At 38.3% G+C, this 10,787-nt stretch overlaps 1 protein-coding gene across 1 annotated transcript; it reads left to right on the forward strand.

The window, feature by feature from the left end:
• Positions 1-414: 414 nt before the first annotated feature.
• On the forward strand, positions 415-8,872 carry lman2 (lectin, mannose-binding 2). Its single transcript, XM_084549586.1, has 8 exons — positions 415-641; positions 2,604-2,722; positions 3,472-3,589; positions 4,223-4,305; positions 5,016-5,177; positions 5,923-6,037; positions 6,150-6,269; positions 6,957-8,872. Exons 1-8 carry the CDS (start codon positions 506-508, stop codon positions 7,115-7,117), a joined length of 1,014 nt encoding a protein of 337 aa, XP_084405712.1. The 5' UTR covers positions 415-505; the 3' UTR covers positions 7,118-8,872.
• The last annotated feature ends 1,915 nt before the right edge of the window (positions 8,873-10,787 follow it).

Here is a 10,787-nt window from a genome sequence, read left to right on the forward strand (position 1 = left end):
AATAAATCTAATGTTTAAAGTAGACTCTCAAACATTATTTCCATTTATTTTGTAAGTTTTCCTCTTTATTCAAAGTGGCTACGGTGTAGTTTTATCTTTGCCCTTTGTCGCCATCTAGTGGATCATTAATTAAAAAGCAAGCTCTCCCTCATTGGCTTAATTTGCGATGTGCTCGTCTCTGATTGGCTGGTACAATTTAAACCGTCCGCAAAAATGCTCCGTACGGAAACATTCAAAGCTTAACGTTTCCGCCATACGTTCACAAATAAAATATATCACGCTAATTAGATTTTTTTAGCTCTATAATTTTACGACGAATAATACTATAATTTTAACATTTAGAAAAAATAAAAAATACGAATCCCGATTTATAAAGTCCGGGGATTAATATTTGAATTATGTTGTTTCTTTCCGGACGACAATAGAGAAAGGACCAGACTCGATTTATGGAGTTTCGAAGAGGAAATTTGTTGTGAGAGTTGCTCTCCGAGGCTGTTTGAGCACAATGGGCGGCTTTAGAGTATTTCTGAGCACGGCGCCGATCTTCTTGATACTCGAGCTGTGTCATGTTTGCTGTGACATAACCGACGGAAACACGGAACACCTGAAGAGAGAGCACTCGCTAATAAAACCATACCAGGGTAAGATGGCTCAGTTAGCATGCCAGCTAACCTCCTGTCTCTGACCCCTTCTCTTACAACCCTTCGCTGCCCTTTCAGAAGTTATTTAGCGACATTTGCAACGTTTAAGCTACATGATTTAGCCCGATGTGACCTTGTGGCGCACTTGTTTTTAAGTCATTGTGTAGATAATCGTGACACATTTTGATAAAACGCGCGTTACTGTTAGCAGTGAGGTCTGTGTCACGTACAAAACAAAAGTTAAGAGACACTGTAATGTCTGCAGTACGCAATAATAAACGACTTTAAAGCCGATAAACGTTGTCCTAGCAGCGTTTTTAGACGTTGTAGAAAACTAATCTTTGCTGGGATAAAGTGTCAGTGCAGGTTTTTCAATTTGGGATCTTAACAGTTATTATATTCAGTCAGTTTTAATTTATTTACTACGAAACTACTTACGCTTAACAACTTGTCTAACGAATTTGGAGACAATTCTGCTTAGTTTTGGAGACATACAGGTTTTATTCTGCTCTTCCGGTTGTCAGCTGACTTCCACTCATTTGAATATGTAAGGAGACACAACGTTAACGCCTCTAATACATTATTGTCACTGGCACATTACAGGTGTAATCAAAAATTCTAAAAAAAATAAAAATAAATGTATGTAAAACAGGCTTTCAGAGTTTCCTAAAGGATTTTTGTGTCCTATAAAATGATTTAGACTCAGTTCATCCACAAGGGAAATTGCGCATAAAAACACTCTTGAGAACCACAAGTAAAAAATAAAATAAAATATAAATAAAATAAAATAGTAAAAGTAAAAATCTAGTAAAATAAAATAAAATAGTAAGCAAAAAAGGAACAGGATTTGCATATGAACAAATGTACAAGAAATAGAGACAGAAGTAAATATATATTATTAATCCTTTCTATGTATATAAGGTGCAATAATGTGCGTTAACATTAATAACATATCTGTTACAAAAATGAATGAAATATAAAAAAAAAGTATTTTAAAAAGTATAGGTGGTTCAGTGCCGTCCACTGGAGTGAGCAAGGTTATTTTATTTTTTTTTATCTTTAGTGCCAGTGTGACATTACTGTTATTATTTAGTGACTTCATTTAAAAAATAAAAATAAAAATACAAAGAAATATGTAAAAGTACAGAATTTTCTTTTTTTTTTTTTTTTTTGGCCATATAATATGAATAATATAAAACATTAGATAAAGCTTGCATTTGAAATGTATTTACGTTTGTTTTTCTTTCTATACATCAGTACTTTTTTCATTGAAACAATTACTTTTTTTTGTCCAAAGCAAATTTAAGTTGAAAGAAGATTTAAAACGGTAGCGCCTAAAAAAGAATCTGAAGCCTCTGAATGTTACTGAACGTGTAAAGCAGGTTTCTGACTGTGGGAAGTCGAGTCGCTCGCTGCAGGTGCCTTGAGACGTTGCATGTACGTGGGTCGGGGGGGTGCTCTGAACACGAGGAGAATTATGTGTGTCAAATAAGACCTTGAACGTGCAACGGGGACAGGGAAGTGTTTGTTTAGGGTGTGTACAGAAAAGTTCAGGTGAAACTTTTGTCAGAAACGCATGTCAGCGCCTTCAGGGGTTTGTTCATTCCGGAAGGAAATCAACCCCAAGTTTACTGAAATACAAGTAAACATTAGACCTCGTAAAACTCAAATGTAGTGTAAGTAAAAATAAATAAATAAAAACAAACATAATAATCTTAAAATCCTCTGAATCCCTACCTGATGAATCTTGTCTTTATTTCACACCAACCAAATGTGTACAGCTGTTTTATTAACTGTTGCGAAACCACAGCTGTGCATATTTGCTCATAAGAGGCCGCCTGAAATCTAAAATGCCCAGCAAAGGTGTGATGATATTTACTCAGGAGGCGAGCAGTTATATATGTGGTGGGTTATTAATGTTTTATAGCGTGCTCCGGTGAGTCTGATGGTCGATGTTTGCAGGTGTGGGGAACAGCCCGACCAGTCAGTGGGACTACTGGGGAAACACGCTGGTGACGAGCTCATACGTCCGTCTCACTCCAGATGAGAGGAGCAAGCAGGGATCCATCTGGAATACTGTGGTGAGGAGAGACTGCGATAAAGATGAAACATGGAGCTTATTGTTAGTGTCTGTCACTCGGTCTGTATACGTCTACATCCACAATATCTGATCAAGACAAATACATTTTTTCAATGACGGTTTCTGTCGTTTATCCGTCTGAAGGTCTCAAATTATACACACCGTCCCATACTTTCAGATCCCTGGACATCCTACTTATTATAGCATGTGCCCGAGTCAATACACGATCAGCCACAACATTATGACCACATACAGGAGATGTAAATAACATTGACAATCTTGTGACAGTTCAGTGTTCTGCTGGGAAACTTCTGGACCTGGCATTCATTGGTGTGGATGTTACTTAGACATGTAGCACCCACCTAGACCAGACCAGGCACCCCCACCCCATAGCAATGACACTCCTTGATGGCAGCAGCCATCCCCAGCAGGATGCAGCCTGGCACAGACACACACACAAAAACACTTTAGGAACAACTAAAAAAAAAAAACATGAAGAACAGCACAAGGTGTTGACCTGGCCTCCAAATTCACTAGATCCCAAACTGATCAAGTATCACAGAGGCCCCTCCCCTCAAAGACCCCCCCACTAACAACATTCTGTTAACAGACACCACAGGACACCCTCAGAAGGCCCATGTCCATTCTCTGATGAGTCACCACAAGGGAGACCTGCACAATATTAGGATAATGTTATGCCTGATCGATGTAGATACCGACAGTTGTTGTGTTTTGTGTTTTTTGCTGCAGCCGTGTTACTTGAAGGACTGGGAGATGCACGTGCAGTTTAAAGTTCACGGGTCGGGAAAGAAGAATCTCCACGGTGACGGTATAGCTCTCTGGTACGCAAAGGACCGACTGCATCCAGGTAACGTTGTCTTATTTTTTCAGCCTGGGAGGTTCACTTCTTCAGTTTACGTTTGGTCACTGATTCTTCCTGAATGCAGCACTCAGGTGCTGCCCGCATCTCCTCATCTAACCAGTCCACTGTTATGTTTTAGAACTAATATTCACTTCATCTAATTAGTGCCACCAATCCTCCGCTAGATTAAAACCACTGACAGGTGAAAAACGTGGATGTTACCATGCACCTAAACCGTGTCGCTGACCAGGCAGCTCCTTCTTACACCAATAACAGCAGCTAGTCTCAAAGAGTGTTCTGTACTTACAGGGTTGTATTTGTAAGGCAAAGTTAAAACATGCAAACACGTACTGATGCAGCACTTACTGACAAAACTACTCATGTCCAACTCCAGTTTTCATTTCACTCTCTGTACTGTATTCACAACCTTTTTCATAATCCTCAAAGAACTGACATTTACCGGCACATCACGGTAAAGCAGAATGTAAACGTAAGCGCTGCCTTGTTCTCTCTGAAATCCTCCTCACTCCATCAGTCAGCCTTTTATTTCACCACGTCCAGATGTTTGTGTCTCACCATTTCAGCTGTCTCGACTTGTCCAACGCTCATGTGTCGCCTCATCTCTGCCCTCCACCCTAGGCTCTGTGTTTGGGAACCAAGACCACTTTGTTGGCCTGGCTTTATTTTTGGATACCTTCCGCAATGACCTCCATGGGATGGATGTAAGTGTGCAGAGAGTGTGTGTGTGTGTGCCCGGAGGCGATTGACCGGCTTGTTTCTTTCGCAGGGCCCGTGTTTTCCAACAATGCTCACTTCCACGGGCTGGCGGTTTTTATAGATACTTACTCTAACGATGATGCCACGGATGTGAGTGTCGGCTCAGGCTTTTGTTTTCCCCCCCACCTCGTCAGCACGCTGTCTCAGTGTTTTATTTTATATTTAAATAAAAAAAAGAAGCATGTGTTCAGAGCATGTTGACACTGAAAATCCCCTAAAGAATTTGTTTTGCCATAATTTGACACATTTGTTCCTAAAAAGACAATTTAATCCCACAATTTGTGGAGCATGATAGTTCTCTGGCTGCGCTGTCGTCATATTTGAAGATGTTTCATCGTATTTTTTATTTTTTTGTTTATTACAACAAAACCTGTTTTATGAGTTAAACCACCTTCACACTGCAGCTTCAAGTGTTTCATGTTTCCTGTCCCTTCAAATCTCCATAATTTGGGAAAGAGTAGGTTCATTTTTTATAGATGCAAAACGTGATCCTGCAGCGTGAAGGTATGAGCAGATAAGACCAGTAATCTATCATGTGGACATTTAACTTTTTATTTTTTTATTCACTCGTCCCTCCATTGTATGTTTTAAGATGAAGCGCGTGACGCCCGTTTTCCCAACATTTTCGTTGTTTCTTTCTTTTCCCCGTCGCCAGCGCTCCTTCCCGTACATCTCGGCCATGGTGAACAACGGCTCGGTGAGTTACGACCACGGGAAAGACGGCCGGTCGTCGGAGCTGGGGGGCTGCTCGGCCGAGATCAGGAACAGGGACCACGACACGTACCTCGCCATCCGCTACTCCAAGGGAAGGCTGACTGTGAGTGGAGAAGATCTGCAAAGCTTTCCTTAATTCATATGGGAAAAGGATTGCTTGGGTCGTGTTTTTATTATCATTATTATTTTTTCCAACCTACTTATTTATTTATTTATTGATTGATTGATTGATTGAAGACAAATAAAGAATAACACTTGCAGTACGTGGACTAAACTATTTCTTCCGAACTTTTCCAAGAGGAAGAGATGAGAAAGAAAAATAGAAGACTAAAAACAGAGAGAGAAGAAAATAATAATAATAATAATAATAATAATAATAATAATAATAATACTTTTTCCTCTTCTCATTATTAATATAATTAAATAAGAGAATTGTTGTCTACTTCAGTAAACACATAAACAAATAAAGAAAATAAAAGTAAAGATAAATAAAAATAATCAAATGTTCCTTATTTTGTTTAAATTAATAATAATAATAATAAATAATAACAATAAACAATATGTAATAGTACGTTTTTTTTATTCGGTTTACCAAATATCTAATCAAATATTATTATTAGAATTTTTTTTTTTTTTTTTTTTTTTTACTGTTGACTTATTTGAGTGCCGTACAATGAAACTGTCTTCCTCCCATATTTATTTTATTTATTTATTATTCTATTTATTATTTTATTTAAATATAAAATGTTGTTTTTTTATTTCTAACAGCGTTTCAGCTTTGTTAGAAATAAACCTGCACTTGTTTAATCGCTGCGTTGCGTCACTTACATCCTTTCTGTGTTCTGCAGGTGATGATTGACGTGGACGACAAAAACGAGTGGAGGGAGTGCATCGACATCGGAGGAGTTCGTCTGCCTACCGGATATTTCTTTGGCGCCTCAGCGGCTACAGGAGATCTCTCAGGTAGAGCTAGAAATCTGACAAAGACACTAAAGTCACATCATCTTCTACTTTAACCCATTTTAAAGTGAGTATGTGGCTTTATTGTGACATGCATTTCTGAACGATGTTCCAGACAACCACGACATCATCTCCATGAAGCTCTACCAGCTGATGGTGGAACACACGCCTGAGGAGGAGAACTTGGACTGGACTAAGATCGAGCCCAGCGTCAACCTCCTCAAGTCCCCTAAAGGTAGAATCACTGATACAGCAAAACAGTTTCCTTCATATCTGAAGGTACAATCTGACAGGATGAAAACACAAAATGACAACTTAAACATGACAAGGAAACAATCAAATCAGCTTTATCCACCAATCAGGCATAACATTATGACCACCTAAAACATTATTTATAGGTTAATATGCTGTTATGTTACTGGTCCAACCCCCTTGAGATCAAATCACGCTGTATGTGGCCCCCTGAACTAGAATGGCCCCACACTTTATGGAGTGGTTGGCATGGCAACTGGTGGTCGCCATTATGTCACATCCTGTTTCTATAGCGTCAGATAATTAACTAAAACGAAACTTAACCAAACAAATTGACACTTGAGCATCCATTAACATTATATTAACTACCTAAAATGACGGAAACCATCCTTGCAAAAAAATTATTTGACGTGTATTTTAGTGTTTTAGTTCGGCCCAAGGGGGTGGAGCTTATGACCTATACTGCAGCCAGCCATCGGGGGGGTATTTGCTTTGACTTCACTTTTGAATAGCTGTTCCGCCGCCCATCTTTATACTGTTTTCTCACATTGTGCTTATTAATCCATTGTCAATTTTCCTGGGACATCCTGTGACAAATACAGAGACTCTAGAGCGGTTGTCTACAGTACGAACAACCAGATAATCCTGGATCTCTCTTCATCCTTCACAGATAACATCGACGATCCTACTGGAAACTTCCGTAGCACGCCCCTGACCGGCTGGAAGGTGTTCCTGCTCCTGCTCTGCGCTCTGCTGGGAATCGTCGTGTGTGCCGTGGTGGGAGCTGTGGTTTTCCAGAAGAGACAAGAGAGGAACAAGAGGTTCTACTGAGCAGAGAGAGAAGAAGAAGAAGACGACGACTTATGGAACGGACTGTTTCCCAGATGACAGCTTGAGCACGTTCAATGTGAATTTTTTTTCTAAAGATTGTAAAAAAACAAACAAAAAAAACACGTTTATATCTTCGAAAGCACTGCGTCGCGGGTGAATTGTGGTAAATTCATTTGTCGGTAAGAAGACAGGTGCAGAACTAGTGGCGACCGTAAGGAGTGACCCTCAGCGCTGGTTTTGTGTCTTTGTGTTCAGGGTTAGAACAGATTTAATGTCTTTGCTTAACTGAATTTTTTCTGAGGATTGCGTCCACGCCTGCTTTTTGGTTGATCAGGTGTCTCGAACCTTTTTTTGTTTTTCTCTGCTGCAGGTGTGAAGCTGCAAAACGGTGACTTTTTTTTTTATATGTATAATTTTCGTCTTCCAAGCTGTTTTACCTGATTATTTATTGGAAGAGGAAAGTAGCTCCACAAACTGAGGATCTATGGCTGCTCTGTCAAAATACTAAAACATAAGTAACTCATATAAAGAACTAATTGGCGCATTGGCAGTAACTGATTTGCGTTTCTGACTTTTACAATATCCAATCTAAATCCTCAATTTCTTAAAAGTAGGTTTGGAAATAAATAGAAATCGTGTGAGAACATGAATGTATATTTCAGAAAGAACAAACAGCAGTAGATACATGTGAGGATAAATCATGGGAAAACAGTACTCGGTAACTGGTGATTCTAGCATTTCTGTCTTTGTCAATGTCTTGGGTTTTCTTTTGATAAGCTTTCTGTTTCTATAAGCTGCTCCCTCTCTTTTTTTAAAAAAATATATCTTTAGTCATGTTAACTTTCTCTGCTCACGCCCCCAAACCCAGCTCTCCAGTTTATTTCTACCACTAGAAAGAGGTTCAGATGCCATTCAATATAATGAATATGACTGAGTATCTTTTAAACTAATCATGAAGTTAATTGTGTCAGTGTTATACTCCACTTCTTCTGCTGTGTTTTATCGCAGATTAAAAGCTAGAGTAGCTAGAGGCTAGCATTAATTTGGACATGTAGTCATCGCCACCTCGAATAAAACACACATACTTCTTGATGCAAGCATTTTGTAGTTATTCCACCGTTTAAAGTCTGAGGCTTGAAAGAGTTCAGTTGACGCTTGCTGAATAACCTCGCCTCCTATGGGTTGAAATATTTTATCCATTTTTTTTTTTTGTTTCCAGGGAAGAGTTTGTTTTCGAGCAGTTTTATCCAGAATATGCCTTTATTTTTCTAGGTGTTTTCAGTCAATGATGCTGAATTGACTCTTTAATTCTTCAGTATAATGACGATTGGAATCGCTAACCGCTACGTAATTTAAGTGTGACTGAAAGCACACAGTGTTAATTATGGAGCCGTTCCATCCATAGAGCCGTGGGTTGATTGTTCACAGCAACATTTTCATTGTTCCTTTCCTTGATTCTTTGTCGTCGGTTTTGTTTCTGCTTCCGTTTCCACAGTGTTCCACTTTCACCTCTGTCCTGACCTTGTCGAACAACATTTAACATAAAACTGTTAAAAGCAAAAATGAGGATTTGATGGCACATTGGTATCTACTGAAATGGATGTTTTCTGTCTTTGGTTTACTTTTTTTCTTATGATGCCACTATTTGTTTCTTTCATCCATCCATCTGTTAGTTTTGTGATGAGACCTGAAATTGCCCCTCTCATCAGAAATAATGTATTAAAAATTCAAAAAATAATGTCCGACTGAGTTGTGGTTTGTTTCCATTAAATTTTTCAATTTAATGGAAATAAAAAGTGGAGTTTGATCGAAAATTTGTGCATCAGGCAATGACAATGAGTTGATTAAGTTGTTTAACTAGTTTGTAGAAGTAATAAAATAATACAATAATGAAAATAGTATAAATTGACTTAGGGTGTAAAGAAAATATTTAACTTACAGTGGAAAGAAATTAGTTTACTAATGTTTATCCTGCTACAACCAATGAAGTTATCATTAGCTAGCTAGCTAGCTATCTAAATTTAAAAATAAATCTGCAAATGAATTTGTCTTTGTCTTCTAAAATTAATATTAAACTTATTTGCTTACATCTGTCTGTAATAAATAAAATGTTTTTTAAAAGCTAACGTTTATTTGGAGTGTGTAAATGAGCCTCCATCAACAGTTTAAACTTTCTGGTTTGACCGTTAATGTGCGTGGCAACGGTAACTAGGGGCGGCGCTTAACTACAGATGTCCCGCCCATTCCTTCACCCAGAAGCTAATGATACTAGCTTAAAACACCTGATGCTACCTCTGCCTTTTAACGTAGCATGTAGCTACTATGCTACCTGGCAGTATGGGGAGTTTTGAGGCATCCCTTCTTCACTTCAACAAGCTAAGTATTCGCTTTTCACTGTCTTAAATGCTAATCATGTTTTTGTTTTTTTACTTGTTTTCTGGATGTTAAATGCTAAATTCTTCTGAGTTTTTTTTTCTGTTGTTTGTGCTTCATATTGGTTTAAACTGCTAAAAAAAATAGTTTTGCTGTGTCTCAGTGCTAGGTTTTTAATGGTCCCTGTCTAGTTCAAGGTCATTTAAATCTGACTCCTAGTAAAAGGCCCACTCTCAAATGTTTCACATCTCATCCAAGTAGCTTCTTCAGGTCTGAAATGACTAGTGGGAAGTTAAGGTTTTAATTTGGAGCATCTTTGCGTGGTGTACACTTGAAACTCGCATGATCTGTGCACCAAAACCTTAACTGAACTAGAATTCACCTGGTTGTGTTCTGTTTTTGCACAGTGAGTGTTAATCTAATGACCCATTACCAGCCAGAAACTCCAGACTCAAGGTTGCTTTTGCTTTAGCTTTGTTTTAGCTTTGTTTTTAAGGGTATACCATGACCAGGATGACCAAGAATCTTCACTAGCTTGTTGATGATGATGTTGTGTCATGCTGGATGCAGGAATTGGATCCCAGACCTTATACTAGGCATATCGGTGGAATCTTAAAATAAATCTGCACATAAATCTGACACTTGGCAAACAAAGCTCAAGGGAAACTGCTGTCACTGCTCTCCAGTGGTAATTTAGCAAGCAGAGATCAGCGCATAGTGAATATTTATTGTAAAAAGTATGCAAAGTATTTTGGAGGTTAGGCTTAAATGAGTTTTACAGTGTATTTAAGGAACACAGGCAAGAAGATGACTGGACAAGAGGTGGTGGCATGTATATATTGAGAATGAGGTGACTGACTGCGTGGGGAGGAAGCAGAAGACGTGAGGAAATTGTAGAGGAAGGGAAATAAAATGTGATGGGGCAGACCTTTCACCTAAGCTTAGTTAGTATGTTAGCAGGTAATCAGGGTTTTATCTTTATTCATGCATGTTTTTAATGATTACTCAAAAGAAACTCAAAATGGCCATTGGAATTGAGTCTGGTGCCTTTTAGCCGCCTCTTTTAACCACAAGGTGGTGCTATAGTGTTAGTTTTCATCCACTGACGGGTGTGTTTTTGTTTTTCTTGTCTGATAAAAAGTAGGTCACTTTTCATTTTTGTTTTGATCTAAAAAAAAAATAAAATAAAAGACTTAGCGACTTTCACTCATTTAACCATTTACTGTTAATTTTTTAACATTCTCCAGCAATTTTTAATTAACTGTTTAATTATTGGATGAATGCTCAAGGCTAAAAG

Source organism: Chelon labrosus (genome assembly GCF_963514085.1).
Source record: "Chelon labrosus genome assembly, chromosome: 8".
Lineage (NCBI taxonomy): Eukaryota > Metazoa > Chordata > Actinopteri > Mugiliformes > Mugilidae > Chelon > Chelon labrosus.